The following is a 17,739-nucleotide window of genomic DNA, read 5'->3' as shown; positions in this document are numbered from 1 at the left end:
CCTCTCCCTCATCTCGCTTCCGCCGGGGAGGAAGTGGAAGAGCCGGGAAAATGGCGGCGGGGGCGGGGGGCGCTGAGGGGCTGGAGGCTGCTCCGGGGCTGGAGGCTGCTCCGGGGCTGGAGGCTGCTCCGGGGCTGGAGGCTGCTCCGGGGCTGGAGGCTGCTCCGGGGAGGTGCCGGACCCCGCTCCCAGCGTGCTGGGGGCTGCTCCGGAGGCTGCTCCGGGGGCTGCTTCTCGCCGCGCTGGCAGTGGGTGAGGCTGCGAGTGGGAGAAGCGTGGGGGCCCGGGCTGGGTTCTCTTGAGGCGGAGGGGGATGGGAGGGCCCGGCCTGGGCTCCTGAGGGAGATTTCGGCGCTGAGAACTCTCTCTGAGCCGAGGAGAAGCTGGCCCGGAGCTGGGGAGAGAGGGGGAGACGGGGGGAGCACTCAGGGTGTGATCCTGAGGTGCGGCTGCGTCTTTCTGCCCAGGTTCCTGCCGGGGTAACTCTGTGGAGAGGAAGATTTACATCCCCCTCAACAAAACAGCTCCCTGTGTTCGGCTCCTCAATGCCACGCACCAGATCGGCTGCCAGTGTGAGTACCAGGGGGGGAAGGCAGAGCTGAACGTGGCCCCGGGGCTGCTGCCCTCCTGCTCTGTGGCTTGTTTTAATAATCCTGCTGGAGTAAAGTTGAAAGCTGAGATCGAGAAGGGTTGATAAGGGAGGAAAAGGGAGAGAGAGAGGGAGGCAGAGAGAGCAGGAGCTGAAGAGGGTTTGGCCGAGCTGCTTGCACACACCTTGTTAACTTTGCAGGGGTTTTTCTGCCCTCTTGAGGGGGGTAAAGCAAACCCAGGTGACTGCTAAAGAGCAGGGGGAGGTGAGGGAGCCCCCTTCAAGCCGTGTTCCTGCTGGGAGTCAGTGTTCTGCTTGTGTTCCCCATGAAGTTTCAGTTCTGCAGGGAGCCAGTCCCCTCCTGGGCACCACAGCCCTGCTTGCTCTGTCCCACAGCAGGGTCCCAAGCTCCTCTTTCACCTTCTGTGGGAGCCCAGGGTTTGGGCAGGGGGCTGTGCTGCCAGCAGGAGGAGGTTTCTAGCTGGGAGGGAGGTGGCAAAGTGCTTGTTTTGATCATCAGCTCCTCCTGAAAGTGCTTTTCCCTCTGCTGCCTTTTCTCTGGGCCACGGTAAGGTGCCTCCTGCTGGATCTGCTCTGCTGCTGGGACCCCTTTTGGTGTCACAGGCACTTTGTGCTCCCCCAGGCCTCGTGCTGAGCTCTCTGGGTGCTCTCCCTGTCTGAACTCCCCCTCAGGGCTCTGTTGAGAGTCAGCACCCACCTCCTGCTGGGTCCCTGGGCAGGTTCTGTGCCCTCCCTGGGCCTTTCTGCCTGGGGGCTGCAGTTTCCCCCTCTCTCAGTCACAGGATGCTTGGGGTGCAGTCAGCTGAAGGTCTTGAGTTGCTTGGATGTGGCTTCAACAAAAGAAGCTTTCAAAGCTTTAGTGCTTCATGTTCAGCTTTTTTTCTTCCTTCTGAAGCTACTTTTTTTCTGTCTTGCTGGAGCCAAATGGTGTCACTTTGCCAAACTCCTTCCTCCAGCCTTCTCCTCAGCTTTTATTCCTTAAAGCTGAGAAAACTCCCTGCTGGCCCGGGGTGTTCTGTGAGCCCAGGGGGTCCCTCTGACACATGAAGGCAACAAAAAAAGCTGGGGGAGGTTTTTTTAACACAGGGGTGGAGTGAAAGGATGTGGGGGAATGGAGTCAGAATTCAAGAGGGGAGATTGAGGTTGGACATTGGGAAGAAATTCTTTAATTTGAGGGTGCTGAGCCCCAGGTCACCCCCAGAAGCTGTGGCTGCCCCATCCCTGGGAATGTTGGAGCTTGGATGGGGCTTGGAGCCCCCTGGGCTGAGGGAGGGGTCCCTGCCCATGGCAGGGGGGGCACTGGATGAGTTTTCTGGTTCCTTCCAACCCAACCCATTCCATGATTCTCTGGTTCTGGATCTCACCCCGAGTTCTCATTATTTGTATCATATATTCTCATTAGAGAGTGGCTTGAAATTGGAAAAGGGGAAATGGAGGTTGGACATCGGGAAGAAATTCTTTAATTTGAGGGTGCTGAGCCCCAGGTTGCCCAAGGAGCCCCTCCCAGTGCCTGAAGGGCTCCAGGGAAGCTGGGGAGGGACTTGGGACAAGGGCCTGGAGGGATGGGATGAGGGGGAAGGGTTTCCAGCTGCAAGAGGGGAGATGGAGAGGAGATCTTGGGGAGGGAGGGAGAACTTCTTTGGGGTGAGGGTGCTGAGCCCCAGGTCACCCCCAGAAGCTGTGGCTGCCCCATCCCTGGGAATGTTGGAGCTTGAATGGGGCTTGGAGCCCCCTGGGCTGGGGGAGGGGTCCCTGCTCATTCCGGGGGGGTTGGAACTGGGTGATCTTCAAGGTCCCTTCCAATCCAAAGCCTTCCAGGACTCTGTGACATTCTGTGTCTCCACAGCCTCCATCAGTGGGGACACAGGGGTGATCCATGTGGTTGAGAAGGAGGAGGACCTGAGCTGGGTGCTTGCTGATGGCCCACACCCCCCCTACATGATCCTGCTCAATGGGGACCTTTTCAACAGGTCAGTCAGCAGCTGGTTTGCAGCCTGGGGTCACTGGAACCCAGCAGGCCAAGGGGGGGCCCTGCTCTGGTGGTGACAATGTCATTTTTTTTCAAGTGACAGAAGCAGCTCTGCCTGCCCTGGAGTGAGGTGGAAACATCTGGGGGGTTCCTGTGTTTTTTTAATGCCTCTGGTGGGCTCAGGTTGGATCAGGGGAGGTTTAGCTTGGATATTAGAAGAAATTTCTTCACTGGAGGAGGGATTAAACACTGGCACAGGCTGCCCAGGGAGATGGGGGGGTCACCATCCCTGGAGGGAGTTCAAAGCCACCTGAGGGGTGTGATTGAAGCTCTGGGTGATGATCTTCAAGGTCTTTTCCAAGCAGAAGAGTTCTCTGAGTTGATTCTTGACTGAGCTGTTTTGCTGCAGGGAGAGCTCAGCTCTGGAAATTCTCTTTCCACCTTCATGGCTGGAGCAGTTCCTGAAGTTCTTTCACCACCAGGGTTGGGATGGGTCACTGTTCCCTGGACACAGCAGGAAAAGAGAGGCTGAGGTTTTCTCTGCCTTGCTCTCTGTGTAATTTGGGGCAGTTCTAAGAAGAAAAAGGGGCTTTCTGTTTATTTGTGTTTATTTCTGGTGAGACCCCACCTGCAGTCCTGGGTCCAGTTCTGGAGAACCCAACACCAGGACACAGAACTCCTGGGACATTTCCAGCCACTGAAATGCTCAGAGGGTTGGAGCAGCTCCCTGGGAAGGCTGAGGGATTGGGGTTGTTCAGCCTGGAGAAGAGGAGGCTCTGAGGTGACCCCAGAACAACCTTCCCATGTCTGAAGGGGCTCCAAGAAAGCTGGGGGAGGGCTTTGGACACGGGGGGGTAGGGAGAGGACAAAGGGAAATGGGTTAAAACTTGGAGAGGGGAGATTGGGGTTGGAGATGGGGAAGAAATTCTTTGGAGTGAGGGTGCTGAGCCCCAGGTCACCCCCAGAAGCTGTGGCTGCCCCATCCCTGGGAATGTTGGAGGTTGGATGGGGCTTGGAGCCCCCTGGGCTGGGGGAGGGGTCCCTGCCCATGGCAGGGGGGGCACTGGGGGGGTTTTCTGGTTCCTTCCAGCCCAACCCATTCCAAGGTCTCCAGGCAAAGGGGCTTTGAACTCCTCACTGTGAGTTCAGGCAAAAGGAGGAACAAGTTTCCAGCTGCAAGAGGGGAGATGGGAGGGAGAAATTCTTTGGGGTGAGGGTGCTGAGCCCCAGGTTGCCCAAGGAGCCCCTCCCAGTGCCTGAAGGGCTCCAGGGAAGCTGGGGAGGGACTTGGGACAAGGGCCTGGAGGGATGGGCTGAAGGTTTTTTGCTTTAAATTGGAAAAGGGGAAATGTAGGTTGGCCATTAGGAAGAAATCCTTTGGGGTGAGGGTGCTGAGCCCCAGGTCACCCCCAGAAGCTGTGGCTGCCCCATCCCTGGGAATGTTGGAGCTTGGATGGGGCTTGGAGCCCCCTGGGCTGGGGGAGGGGTCCCTGCCCATGGGACTGGATGAACTTTAAGGTCCCTTCCAACCCAACCTGTTGTGCACTTTTAGGATTATTTTGATCAACAGCAGCATCCGACACTCAGTGTCAGCTTCATCTCTGGAACTCTTCACTACTGAACCCATCATTCCCCTCCTGGTTTCTCTCTTCCAGAAAAGTTATGGTGCAGCTGAAGGGAACCTCCAGAGTCTCTGGCCTTGCTGTGGCTGTTGCCAAACCCAGCCCTCCCCAGGGATTCTCTCCTGGTTTGAAGTGTCCCAACGATGGGTTTGGTAAGGAGACATCAAAGAAGAGAAATGGTGCCTTTATCTTGTGGGGTCAGAGAAGGAACTGGAAGGGGTCACTGCAATTTGCTGCAGTTCCTGAATGTCAGGGTGGTGTTGGAGGTGATGGGCTCAGAGTTTTGTTTCAGAGTAGTTTCTCTGAGCTGGAATCTCCTCATTTCTCAACAAGGGGTGTTAGGGAAAGACTGGATTTAAATAACCTGGCTAACCCAGCAGAGATTAAACCTGTCCCAGAGGTGCTGTAACTTCTTTGTCTTTAGCATATGAAACTTGTGCTTTGTCCACACGTGGTCATTGGAGTGCCTCCTTTTTGCAGAGGTTGGGAGGAGGGTGAGTTAGGCTCTGTCTGGGGACTCTCAGGACTTTTTAAGGTGACATTTCTGCCTCCCTGAATGTCCCCTGTGGTTTCAGTTGAGGTTTTTAGTTCATTATTGCAGATGATAGCAAGGTGGTTAGGATTGGTGATCTGCCTGAGGGTAGGAAGGCTCTAGGAAGCTGTGGGAAGGCTCTAGGAAGCTGTAGGAAGGCTCTAGGAAGCTGTGGGAAGGTTCTAGGAAGCTGTGGGAAGGCTCTAGGAAGCTGTGGGAAGGCTCTAGGAAGCTGTGGGAAGGCTCTAGGAAGCTGTGGGAAGGTTCTAGGAAGCTGTGGGAAGGCTCTAGGAAGCTGTGGGAAGGCTCTAGGAAGCTGTGGGAAGGCTCTAGGAAGCTGTGGGAAGGTTCTAGGAAGCTGTAGGAAGGTTCTAGGAAGCTGTAGGAAGGTTCTAGGAAGCTGTGGGAAGGCTCTAGGAAGCTGTGGGAAGACAGAGGGCCCTGGACAGGCTGGATCCATGGGTTAAAGTTAGAGGAGATCCAACAGTGCCAAGTGCCTGGTCCTGTATTTGGGTCACACCAACCCCAAGCAATGCTCCAGGCTTGGGGCAGAGCAGATGGGAAGGGGGAAAAGAAGGAAAAGGACCTGGGAGGGTTTTTCAACAGCAGCTGAGTGTGAGCTCAGTGTGTGGCCAGGAAAGGCACCAGCATCCTGGCTGGGAGCAGCAGTGGGGTGGGCAGCAGGAGCAGGGCAGGGATCATCCCCTGTGCTGGGCACTGCTGAGGCTGCACCCCCAATCCTGGGCTCAGTTCTGGGCTCCTCAGAACCAGAAGGACATTGAGGGGCTGGAGAGTGTCCAGAGAAGGGAATGGAGCTGGGGAAGGGTCTGGAGGAGTTGTGAGGAGCAGCTGAGGGAAGGGATGGTTCCCTGTGCTCAGCACTGCTGGGGCTGCACCTCCAATCCTGGGCTCAGTTTTGGGGTCCCTCGTGACCAGAAGGACATTGAGGGGATGGATGTGTCCAGAGAAGGGAATGGAGCTGGGGAAGGGTCTGGAGAACATGGGGAAGGGTCTGGAGGAGTTGTGAGGAGCATCTGAGGGCCCTGGGGGTGCTGATCCTGGAGCAGAGGAGGCTGAGGGGAGACCTTCTGGCTCTCTGCAACCCCCTGAGAGGAGGTTGGAGCCAGGGGGGGTCGGGCTCTGCTCCCAAGGAACAAGGGATGGGACAAGAGGAACTTTTGGCACAACTCAAATTGTGCCAGGGGAGGTTTAGGTTGGAGCTGGGGAAGAATTTCTCCCTGGAAAGGGTTGTCAGGGCCTGGCCCAGGTCCCCATCATCCCTGGAGGGGTTTCAGAGCCCTGGAGATGTGGGGCTGAGGGACATGGGCTGGGGGTGCTGGGGGAAGGGTTGGACTGGGTGAGTTTGGGGGTTTTTCCAACCCAAACCATTCCCTGCTCAGGGCAGGGCTGGAGTCCCCATCATCCCTGGAGGGGTTCAGAAGGACATGTAGAGGTGGCACTTGGGGACGTGGCTTAATGGGCAGGATGGGGTTTGGTTGATGGTTGGACTGTGTGATTTTTATACATCTTTCCCAATAATTCCATGATTCTCTTGTTTCACACAGCACATGGACTGCCCTGCACTTTGAGGGGAGACATTTCTCCACTTACTGTGCTTTGCACCAAGCTCCAGAGGTTGCCACGTGTGCTCCTGCCACGGGCTGGCTGTGCTGGCAGCTGCCACCCCTCTGCCTTCGTGCTGCTTGCACCCCATCAGGGTGTTCAGATGGTTGGCACAGGTTGTGGCTGCCTCAGGGGCACTTCCAGCACCTGCTGGGCTGAGGAGAGATGGGTTTGTGTGTTCCTTCTGGTGCAAGGGGGTGGTTGGCAGCCTGGGAGGTTTCTCTTGGTGCCTCCTCTGCTCTCTCAGGGTGGGCTGAAGGTTTGTGCCAGCCTCCCAGTGCTGACTCTCTCTGCATGGCACAGCCATCACAGCAACAAGAACATCAGAAGGGTCCCTCCCAACCTCCCATTCTCTGGTTCTCTCTCTGCCATGCCCAGTCACCAGCTCCAGACCTCCAAGCCTTTTGCCAGCTGGTTCCTCAGCTCCTCATCATTCTTGTCCTTCCAGCTGCTGCTATTTTCTCAGCAGGACTTCCCCCTCCTGCAGCCTGTTACCGTCCTGAAGGCTCAGATTTGCCCATTTCTTTCCTTTTCCAGGTGTTTATTCCAAAGATTACGGCCCTCAGTTTGCACACTGCAACCAGACAGTGTGGAACCCCCTGGGGAGTGGCCTTTCCTATGAGGACTTTGATTTCCCAATATTTCTCCTTGAAGATGCCAACGAGACCCAAGTTATTAAGCAGGTACTGCACTTCCTCAGCATGGAGGAGAGGGGAATTGCTGCACAGCTCAAGAAAAGGGGTGGAAGTAGTTTGTTTTCTCTCAGTTCAGGTGTGCTGATAGCCTTAGGAGCTAGTGCTCAGCATTAGGATAGGACAAGGGTTGATGGCTTTAAACTGAAAGAGCTGAAACTCAGAGGAGATCTGAGGAGAAATTCTTTGGGGTGAGGGTGCTGAGCCCCAGGTCACCCCCAGAAGCTGTGGCTGCCCCATCCCTGGGAATGTTGGAGCTTGGATGGGGCTTGGAGCCCCCTGGGCTGTGGGAGGGGTCCCTGCCCATGGCAGGGGGGGCACTGGATGAGTTTTCTGGTTCCTTCCAACCCAACCCATTCCATGATTCTCTGGTTCTGGATCTCACCCCGAGTTCTCATTATTTGTATCATATATTCTCATTAGAGAGTGGCTTGAAATTGGAAAAGGGGAAATGGAGGTTGGACATTGGGAAGAAATTCTTGAATTTGAGGGTGCTGAGCCCCAGGTCACCCCCAGAAGCTGTGGCTGCCCCATCCCTGGGAATGTTGGAGCTTGGATGGGGCTTGGAGCCCCCTGGGCTGTGGGAGGGGTCCCTGCCCATGGCAGGGGGGGCACTGGGGGGGTCCAAGGTCCCTTCCAACCCAACCCATTCCATGGTTCCAAGATTCCATGATCCTGTGATTGTGTTTCAATGGCAACTCCTTTGAGCTGGGAGGAAGGTGTTGGTGGGGCAGAAAGGGGAAGGAAGCCATTGCAAGGAGGGGAAGTGGCAGTGGAGGGGGGGTAGCCAGGGGGGTAGAGGAGGATGGGGACCAGAGGCATGGTGACAGCGTGGCTCTGCATTGTTCTTCTCCAGGCTGGAGATGGTGAGTGGGGCAGGTGGTGGGGTCTGGGCCCCCAAATCTGTGGGGCTGGAGGGGGAAGGAGGAGGAGGAGGGGGTGGATTGAAGGTAGCAGATGCTGGTGGGAGGTGTCCCTGCTCATGGCAGGGGTGGCACTGGGGGAGCTTTAAGGTCCCTTCCCACCCACCCCATTCCGTGGCTGTAAATCCGTAGTAAAAAAGCCATTTTACAGGCCTTACCCAGTGCTCTGACAGCAAAGCTGACTTTTGGAATGCTTTTGATTTCCATCCAGTGTTACCAGGATCACAATGTCCCTCGGGATGGCTCTGGCCCTGAGTACCCTCTGTGTGCCATGCAGCTCTTCTCCCACATGCACGCTGTCACCAACACTGTCACCTGCATGAGGCGCAGCTCCCTCCAAAGCACCTTCAGCATCAACCCAGGTGAGCAGATTCCTCCCCCCTTGTCTTCAGGTGGCCTAAGGCTGGTGATAAAATAAAAAAAAAAAAACAACCAAAAAACCGAGTGGAATCAAAGGTGTGCAAAAGAAAGAGGATTTTAGAGTTTCCCCCAAAGGTTTGCTGGACACCCCCCCCTTCAAATTGGGGTTTTGAAGTGATGAGGAGCTTTGGGCTGTGTTTATGTAGAGGATGCTGGGTGAGAGAGGCAGCTCAGACCTGCCACACAGATCAGCAGGAATGGCTCTGAGCTTACTGCTCCATTCCTGAGCCTCAGCTGAGCAGAAAGCTCATTTCTCCTCTCACTGCTCTAATCTCAACTCCAACAACGTTGTTTCTGCTTCCCAGAAGTTGTATGTGATCCTCTTCTTGACTACAACGTGTGGAGCACCTTGCAACCCATCAATTCCTCTGGAAAAGTTGAGCCTGAAAAGGAAGTTATTATTGTTGCTACACGAGTAGGTACCTCCTAATCTTGCTTTGTAGAGAGTGGAGTGGAAAGACTGGGGGAAGACCTGAGCTTTAAGTCTCAGGGGAATATCCTCCTTGTATATTTTTATTTCTTCCCTGTGCCAAACCTTTTATATCCCAAAAGTCTGAGCCTTTAAGTTGGTGGCTTCACCTGTTTCAGTACAAGGACATCTGCATTTTGTTTCTTTCTGGTTGGTTATGTGGGAGTTCTTGCCAGTGTTTTCTTCACTGATGGAACCAGACCAGCAGCAGCAGTCAGTGTGTCAGTTAACACTTGCCTGAGATGCTTCACATCCTTAAAATGTGTTGCAGATGGAGACAGTGGTCTGTTGGTTGGTTTTTGGTCTTTTTTTGGAGGGGGGGAAGGCTGAATCCCATGGAAACTGTGTTGTGTTTCAAGCAGGGAGTCAGTGTCAGAGCTGAGGAAGAGGTTCCCTTCCCTGTCTGGTTTCCCCCCAGTGATGGAATTTCAGAACTCCAGTTTGCCTCTGTGGTAAAGTCAGGGCTTTCAGGTCAGGGCTGAAGGGTGGTGGCTGAGCCCTGAGGGTTCAGAACTGCTACAGTCACACAATTGGGATTTTAAATTTCATTCTTGGGGTGCTGTTGTCCTCCCTTTAGCAGGAGGATAGGAGAGAGGTGAGAGATTTGTTTTCCAGTCCAATATTCCTCTGTCCTTCCATGTTTCTTAACCCTGGCAGCAAAGTCTTGTGGGTTTTTTTGTTTGTTTTTTTAAATTGGTTGCAAAAAGAAGTGCTGAGGTCCTAACAGGCTGACTCCTGTTCTTACCTCTGCTGTCAGAGTGGTTCCAAAGAATGTTTATCAATATGGTGATAGGCATTTTATATATATAAACATAATTGTATATATTTATACATATGTTTATGTTCATTCTTGCAGATTGACAGCCATTCCTTCTTTTGGAACATTGCTCCTGGGGCAGAAAGTGCTGTCTCCTCTTTTGTGACCAACCTGGCTGCTGCTGAAGCCCTTCATAAAGCCTCAGATATTCATTTGCTGCAAAGGAACATCATGTTCACCTTCTTCCAAGGGGTAAGAGCAGTGTTTGGGTTGTTTTAAGGTAGCAAATCATCCCTTGGCTCCCTGCAAATGAACTTTTCTCCTCCTCTTCGTGCAGAATCATTTGTCTGCACCCACAACCTGTGCTTCCCTCCAATCCCCCCACTCAGAGGAGGTTCTTAATTACACAGGGATAACATCAGCAGATGGAGCTTCCACTGGGGCAGCCCATATTCTGCCCCCCAATTCACTCAGGATGAATGTCTCCAACTTTGCTTTCCCTCCTGTCCCTTCCCAGTGTCCCTCCCTGTCTGTCCTGTCTCTCCTCTGCCCTGCTCAGGCTGAACTGCAAGGGCCAAGCTTTGAATTCTGAAAGGAAGCCTAGAAAAAGGCTAAATTAAAAATATATGTGTTGACAGCAGTGAAATGTAGCTCATTTCTGAGAGCCCAGCACTGGAGTTGGCAGCTGGGAAAAGGCAGAACAAGGCTGTGGAGGAGGGACTGATGGCCAACAGCTGATGTTCCCCTCAAGGCATCTCCACTGATGGCTTCTTTTGTGCAGCTTTGTGAAACCAGCTCCCCCAGACCCCTTGCTGCAGTGATTCCCTTCATTCACCCTCCCCAGCACAGATACATCCAGGCAGAATTCCCCTGGGGGACTTGGACATTCTCTGCTCTGCTCCCAGGATGAGGGAGTGATGATAAAAACTTGGCTGTAAATTAGTCAAGGGGGAGGTCTGGTGCCTGGCTGACTCCATCAGCCTTCTCTGTAGTGGGGTTTCTCTCCTCAGGGGCATCTTCTCTCCCCCCAGGCAATGCTCAGCTTCTTGCAGCTCCTTTGATAGACTCATTTCTGTTATCTAGCCTTCCCTCCTTTTTTTTTTTTTTTTCCAGGGAAACAGGCAGCTCTCCCTTCAGGAAAGCTTTTTATGTTTAATCCCTGGAATGGAGCTGTGCCCTTTCCCTGGCTCACTGTCCTTACCTAAAAGCAGATGACTTACACCAGAGGAAATGCAGTCTAAAGACTCCTCTCTGCTCTTAGAGCAAAAGTCTCTTGATAGATTTTGGTGCTCCCTTAAGTCTGATTTTTGCCTCTGGATCTTTCCTGGAATGTAATAACTGTCCCCTGATTTTTTGCTCTTTGCCTTCGTTCCTGCCCAACCTTCCAATATCTGAAGGCAGCTACAAGGGGAAATGGTTTCAAACTTTAGGGGAAATGGTTTCAAACTTAAGAGGGGAGATTGAGGTCTGACATTAAGAAGAAATTCTTTAATTTGAGGAGGGTGAGATGCTGGAACAGGTTGCCCAAGGAAGCTGTGGCTGCCCCTGGTAGTGTTCAAGGCCAGGTTGGATGGGGCTTGGAGCAACCTGGGCTGGGGGGAGGTGACCCTGCCCATGCAGAGGGTTTAGAACTGGATGATCCTTAAGGTCCCTTCCAACCATTTTGTGATTCTTTTGCTCCATCCTTTCCTCCAATATCTTTGTCTTTGGAGCCAGGCATGATGCAAGATTAACTTTGGTCTTTTTGGTGTGTGCCAGACTGTATCAGACCCTTAAAATCTTGGGTTTGTTCCACCTCAGCCTCTCAGCTCTTGCTGTTTAGTTGTGCCTGGCAGCTCTCCATGTGGGATCTCTGTATGATTTTATTTTTTTTCATTGCAGGAGACCTTTGATTACATTGGCAGCTCACGAATGGTGTATGATATGGAGAAAGACAAGTTTCCTCTCCGACTGGACAACATCCATTCCTTTGTGGAGCTGAATCAGGTGTGGGGACTTTTTTACTCCCTCTTTCTCCTGGATAATTTCAGTTTTCCCAGCTCGCCCTTTGCTCATTTTGATTTTTCTTCTTCCGCTGTGCAAGACTCAGGTGTCTAATCATGTTCTTAGGTTAATTTTGTTGTTTTTTGGTTGGGTTTTTTTTTGTTTTTTTTTTTTCTTGCAGGTGGCTCTGAGGAATGATTCAGTTCTCTGGATGCACACAGACCCTGTGTCTCGGATGAATGAATCTGTTGAAGTGCAGGTAACAGAAACCAACCTTGAGTGGCTGGGATCTTTTAGCACACTGTGAACCTTTCCAGTGAAAAGACACATCCAGCAGAACGGTGCTGTTTTCTTTTCAGGTCAGGAACTTGCTCCACATCCTCAGGACCAGCAGCATGGGAGCAAAGGTGACTCTGCAGGAAGCTGAATTTTCCCAGCCTCTTCCCCCATCCTCCTTCCAACGCTTCCTTCGGGCTCGCCACATCCCCGGGGTGGTCCTGGCTGACCACAGCACTGCCTTCCACAACAGGTACAGCTGAGGGCAGTGATGCCAGCAGAGGGCAGCTGAACCCCTGCCAGGGGTGTGCTGCTGCCACACATGTGGAGCAGCAGTCCAGAGGGAGCAGGGAGGCAAAACGTCTGCCAGGGGATTGAGGGAGCGCAACGGAATTATTCTGACAAGCGAAAGAAATCCAGTTTTGTACAGAAAATGTTCCCCCACAGCTGGCTGAAAGCCAGAGGTGAGCAAATGGCAACTGAGCGTGCCTAAGCCTCAGCTGTTCTTCCAGAAGCTAGCTTGTTTTTTGGTTTGGTTTTGTTTTTTAAGTATAGCTTTCTATTTGTGATGGCAGAAAGCCCCAGGCAGTGGAAAAGGGCATTTTCACTCACCCCACATGACCCTCCTACACCATGTTTCTTGGGGATCCCCTACTTCTCTTCAAATTTGGAAGTGAAAATGTGGGGTAGAGGACAGCCACAGGCCTCCACCCTCTTCCCTAAACTCTTCAGATTGTCTCTTTCACTTTGTCTTCTACCCTCTCTGCAGTTTCTGAGAATCTCCAGCAATCAGGGGGATGCAGCTTCCCTCTCTCCTCTAAATCTGCTTGGCTGTGAAGGGGGAAGAAGAGCTGGGGTGCTAAAAAGCACAGCTCTTTGCTGTGTGACCCATCTTTAGATGGGGAGGGATCAATCCCAGGTTTTTTAGGGGTGTCAGGGCTATTTTCCACAAGGAGGTTGTGGATGTCTCGTCCTTGGAAATGTTGAAGGCCAGGTTGGGTGGGGCTTTAAGCAACCTGGTCTAGTGGGAAGTGTCCCTGCCCATGCAGGGGGTTGGAACTAGATCATCTTTAAGGTGATCCAACCCAAACTATTCTGTGACCATGGCCTGGGCTTTCAGCCCAGTTCAGCTGGGCATCCTGCAGATGCCTTGATGTAAATCTCTCGTGGAGTTCACTCTGAATTCCTTGCTGCCTTCAAGATAAGGCATTAATCAAATCCACTGGCATGACTTGCATCAAAAGCCCTTTTCCCTGGAGACCTTGCATGGGTTGTCCTTGCCTCAGTTTCTCCTCTCATTTAATAGATTGGGCTGTTGCCCACCTGAAAGCTAATCACAGCTTGTAAATTGCTTGGAGATCCTCAGATGGGAGAAGCTGTGGAAGGGCCAAGTTAATTATAAAGCCTCATTAAATGGTTTAAGGAGCGTGTGGCAGGGCAGTGCTTTGGCAGGGCTCTGCCTCACTCCCAGGAGACTGCTCCCACTGTTTGCTTTAGGCAGACTCTGAATTTAATTCCATGCCCCGTGGTTTCTTTTCTGCCCCTCCCCAACCTCTGTTTGCCTTCTTCTTTTCAGATACTACCAGAGCATGTATGACACTCCAGAGAACATTGGGATGCAGTACCCCGAGGGGCTCAGCCCTGAAGAGACCTTGGAGTATGTCACAGACACAGCCAAGGTTCCTGCTCTGCTTTTTCTTTGGTTGCTGGAGCTGGGGTGGATGGGGCTTTGGGTACAAGCAGATAGAAGCAGGGTCACAGGGAGAGGGGGGTGGGAAATGGGCAGGAAGAAGGGGGGATTTCTTTGTGCAGTGACAAAGGCACCAGCAGGATGCGAGCGTTCTGATGGATGTGGAGATTCTGGCTTGTTCTCCTTGTGTGTTTTGCTGGATCTGCCTCTCTTGATTAACACAGAGCACTCTTCCTTTGCAGTCCCTGGCAGAAGTTGCCACAGTGGTCGCCCGTGCTCTCTACCAACTTGCAGGGGGAGCCAACAGCACCTCTGTTATTCAGGCAGATCCAAAAACGGTACGAGCAGATGGAGCTGAGTCCCTGGCATCTCTGCTGAGCCCTCACGTACTCCCCTTCTGTCTCTGTTTATATGTGTTTACACAGCATGCTGTCCTCTCTGTCTTCATGAGGGCTTTGCCTCCCCCCTTCTCCCTTTCCCCACTGCAGCTGAGTGAAAAACCTTCCACCCTTCTGTGATTCTTGCCCTCTCCATCGTGGGGCAGACACTCAGCTTCACAAGCCCTCTACAAAAAACATTTCCTTTATCCTTGGTTCCACAAAACAGAAGTAGAAGCTCAGGTGAAATGGCAACATGTGCCACAGGGATCAGCTGAGGAGTCAGTAGGGCTGGAGTCTGACCCAATTTTCCCTGAATTTGGTCCTGAATTGTACACATTTGTAACAAATAGCCTCTCCTTTGCTGTGCTCTTGGTCCCTGTAGTGGGAAACATCTGTCAGCCAAAGAATCTTGAGAGGTTTAGCTGTTAAGATGCTGCTTTCTCTCCTCTTCTTATAAACCTGTTCCCACCTCTTTCCAGGTCTCTCGGATGCTGTATGGGTTCCTGATTAAAATGAACAATTCCTGGTTTCAGTCCATCATTAAACCAGACTTAAAAGGAATTCTGGGTAAGAGCAACACTAGAGCTGAGGAACACAGGGGATGGGTTTGACCCCATATGGCACCTGGCAGCTTTCTAAGGTGCCATACTAATATTATCTGCTTCTGGACAGCTCCCTGCCAGTCCCATTTCTCTCTCTGTTCCAGGTGATGTTCCCCAGCACTACGTGGCTGTTTCCAGCCCTGTGAACACCACCTACCTGGTGCAGTATGTTCTGGCCAACCTCACTGGCACCGTGGTCAACCTCACCAAGGAAGAGTGCCTGAACCCTGAAAAAACACCCACGAGTGAACAAGAGGTGAGGATCCATCAGGGTGGGAGGCTAGGAAAGGAGAGAGGCCTGCTGCCCAGCTGGCTGCTTTCCACTTTTGAGGAAAACTGGTTAGAAAGGATCATAATAAGGCATGGGAGAGCTGGGAAACTCCTAATGGGGAAACATCTTAATGCCCACGGGCAGGGAGGAGCGGGCAGAGGGAGAGCAGTCAGGAAAGCTCCTCTCTTCCTCCCCCGAGGCACAAGGAAGGTGCCAGAAGAAGGGAGGGTGGTCTGGTGTTTTGCCAGTGGGTGTTTTGCTGGCTGTCACTCTCCAGTTTTCTTTGCAGCTGTATGAGTATGCCTGGGTGCAGGGTTCCTTGGACCCCAACTCCACATCACGAGTCCCCTACTGCGTGCGCTCGACTGTTCACCTGAGTAAAGCTCTGTCTCCTGCCTTTGAGCTGAGGCAGTGGGGATCTACAGAATATTCCACGTGGACAGAGAGTAGGTGGAAAGAGATCCGTGCTCGAATATTTCTGGTAGCCAGCAAGGAGCTAGAGGTGAGTTTTTTAAATGTCTGAAAAAGGAAGTAGATGGGGGAAAAAAAAAAAAAACCAAAAAAACGCAAGGCTTGCTTTGAATAGCAGCTCCTGAGAGATGGAGAAACAGGGCAGAGTTTGGGAGGAGATGTTGTGCTTCCTGTGAGCTTCCCAGTTAAGAGCAGCCAGGCTTTGATCCCTGGGAAGGAGGACATAATCCAGATTGCATTGCTGGTGGTAACCTGACCACCTCCAGCTGTTTGTGGGTTAATAACCTCCATGGGGCTGAGGGAGTGCAGAATAATCAAGAGTCCCCTGAGCAGGCAGAGCTTTGTGCATAAAAGGGACAGGAGTCTTAACCCCTTCCCCCAGCACAGGAAGCCAAGCTGGCCAAGCTGGCTATTGAGGTGTTTTTGCCTGATCTCCCTTCTGCTGCTTGAGTCCTCCCTCAACAGTGCAGAAAAAACTTGGGCACAAAGCTCCACGAAGAAATCTGCCCTTGGTTCAGTGGCTCAGGTCTGACCAGCTCAGGTGCCAGCAGGTAGGGATTAAGTGTACAGTCACTTTGGGACCCTGAGCCTGTCTTCATGCCCTCTGGTTGGCTCTTGATGATGTCATCACAGCTGCTGATGTCATCATGTGCTTGCAGGAAGCCACCCAAAGGCCATGCAAGCCCAGGCAGTTGTTTTACATGTGAGGAATTTCTTTCTGGAGAACTGGGTGTTTTTAACCCTGTCAGGCCAGCACCCAGCCCATGTCTCTGGGACCAGTAGGTGCTGGTGCCCTGGAGTTATGCAGAGTTTGAGCCCATCCAGCCCTGAAACAGGAGGAACCCCCAGGCAGAAAATGTACTTGAAGAGTTGCAGCAGCTCATGGTGACCAGACAGGGACTGTTGTGACAGGGACCAGACTGGGAACATCTCCTGCCCTGGAAAGTTTACAGGGAGGAATCTAATGAGGCCTGAGCCTGGGCTGGCACTTGAGGGAAGGTGCTGAGCAGGAAGAAATCCCAGTTATTAAAAAGCTGTTGATTCTCCCAATAGCTGAGCTTGTTGCAGGCAGCCTGCAGTTCCTTGCTGGAGGAGATGACTTCAGGCAAGAGCAGCCCAAGTGTTACCTGAAATCTTTGCAAACTGCATCAACCACTGAAACATGGGCAGGTTCTTTAGCCATGGTACAACTTCCTCTCCTTTTCTCTTAAATAACTGTCCTGTGAGCTGTTGATATCTACAGGGAGAGCTGGCCTGGCCCTGTTTATCAGTTTTTATGTAGAATCAGAGTATCTTTTTATTTCCACAGTGCCTTAGCAGGGGGCTAAGCTTTCAGAACCCCCCATTCAGTGCAGCTTCAGGGAGGTGCTGCAGGTCTGTAACTGATGCTGAGTGTTTCTCATCCTTTCCTAGATAATCACCTTGGTTGTGGGCATTGCCATTCTGATCTTCTCCCTCCTGGCCACATATTTTATCAATGCCAAAGCAGATATCCTTTTTAGCATCCCACGGGACCCTGGGACTGTGGCTTACTGAAGCTGCTCGTGGGGCTTTGTAGCCTTTGGATTACAGTTGTCAAAGAGAAAACTACACTGGAATGGCCCTTTCTCTGGATGGGGACACAAGTGGTTCTTTCCAGAGCTCCCATGCCTGAGTTCTGGGGGACTGAGCCCTAAAAACTTCAGAGACTTTCCCAGAAAACTGTGCCGACCAAGCCCTAAAGAACCTGTGAGAAGTTCCCCAAACTTTTCTTTTGTGATTTGTCCTTCTGAGCAACTTGAGGAGGCTTGGTCCTGAATGCCACCAAGACCACAAGGTGATGGATGTGTTCATGAAATGAAGGGTGAAGGTATTTCCTCTGGGCTGTGTGTGGACCAGCAGATTTCTGTGCTGTCTGACAGCACAGGTTGCCTGTGAATGTCCAGCAGTTGCTGTGAATCAGTGTATGCAGGGAGGACAAGGTGTGTTTAAGAGATGATTAGATGTAAAATGTCCTTTTTTTTTTTTTTTTTTTAATGGTGCAATATTTTCTGGGGGTTGTATATATATAAATAGTTCCATTTAATTAAAAAAAAAAAAAACCAAAAACCTCTGGTTACAAATGAACCCGTTGCCTGTTTTGTATTTGTTGCATAAAAAAGGAGTAAAAAACTTAAAAACAGGTAGAGAGGATTAATTCCTGAGGTCAGAGCTGACAGGTCCAGCAGAGACATTTTGAGGGCTTCCTGACTTTTCTCAGCTGGAGGTTTTAAAGTGATTCAGACCCTGCCCTTTCAGTGCTACCCTAAGGGAAACTTTTTCCAGTTGCTGATGCATCCCATTAGCAGGAAACTGCTCCTGGTTCTTGGTCAAACATTTCTGTGCCTTTTTTTCTTTTCATTTCTCCCAGCAGTGCTGAAGAAACTTTTCTCTCAGTTTCCTTGGAGATATCTTGTCTTTAAGGATTTTT

General features: G+C 52.0%; 1 protein-coding gene across 1 annotated transcript; it reads left to right on the top strand.

The window, feature by feature from the left end:
- Nucleotides 1–35: 35 nt before the first annotated feature.
- Nucleotides 36–17,396, top strand: NCSTN (nicastrin). Its single transcript, XM_071726950.1, has 17 exons — nt 36–252; nt 468–572; nt 2,457–2,580; nt 4,235–4,353; nt 6,894–7,039; nt 8,183–8,333; nt 8,697–8,806; nt 9,717–9,869; nt 11,499–11,603; nt 11,782–11,859; nt 11,960–12,129; nt 13,453–13,555; nt 13,809–13,904; nt 14,426–14,513; nt 14,653–14,804; nt 15,109–15,321; nt 16,704–17,396. Exons 1-17 carry the CDS (start codon nt 51–53, stop codon nt 16,824–16,826), a joined length of 2,238 nt encoding a protein of 745 aa, XP_071583051.1. The 5' UTR covers nt 36–50; the 3' UTR covers nt 16,827–17,396.
- Nucleotides 17,397–17,739: the final 343 nt, after the last annotated feature.

The sequence above is a fragment of the Heliangelus exortis genome, chromosome 27, assembly GCF_036169615.1.
Source record: "Heliangelus exortis chromosome 27, bHelExo1.hap1, whole genome shotgun sequence".
NCBI lineage: Eukaryota > Metazoa > Chordata > Aves > Apodiformes > Trochilidae > Heliangelus > Heliangelus exortis.
Note: the sequence above shows the minus strand (reverse complement) of the source record. Positions and strands in the feature narration are given on the sequence as shown.

Coding starts and splice junctions, on each gene's coding strand:
- NCSTN (XM_071726950.1), top strand. CDS start 51: ATGGCGGCGGGGGCGGGGGGCGCTGAGGGGCTGGAGGCTGCTCCGGGG. Junction 2,581..4,234: donor AATGGGGACCTTTTCAACAG/GTCAGTCAGCAG, acceptor TCTCTCTTCCAG/AAAAGTTATGGTGCAGCTGA. Junction 14,514..14,652: donor AGACTTAAAAGGAATTCTGG/GTAAGAGCAACA, acceptor TCTCTGTTCCAG/GTGATGTTCCCCAGCACTAC.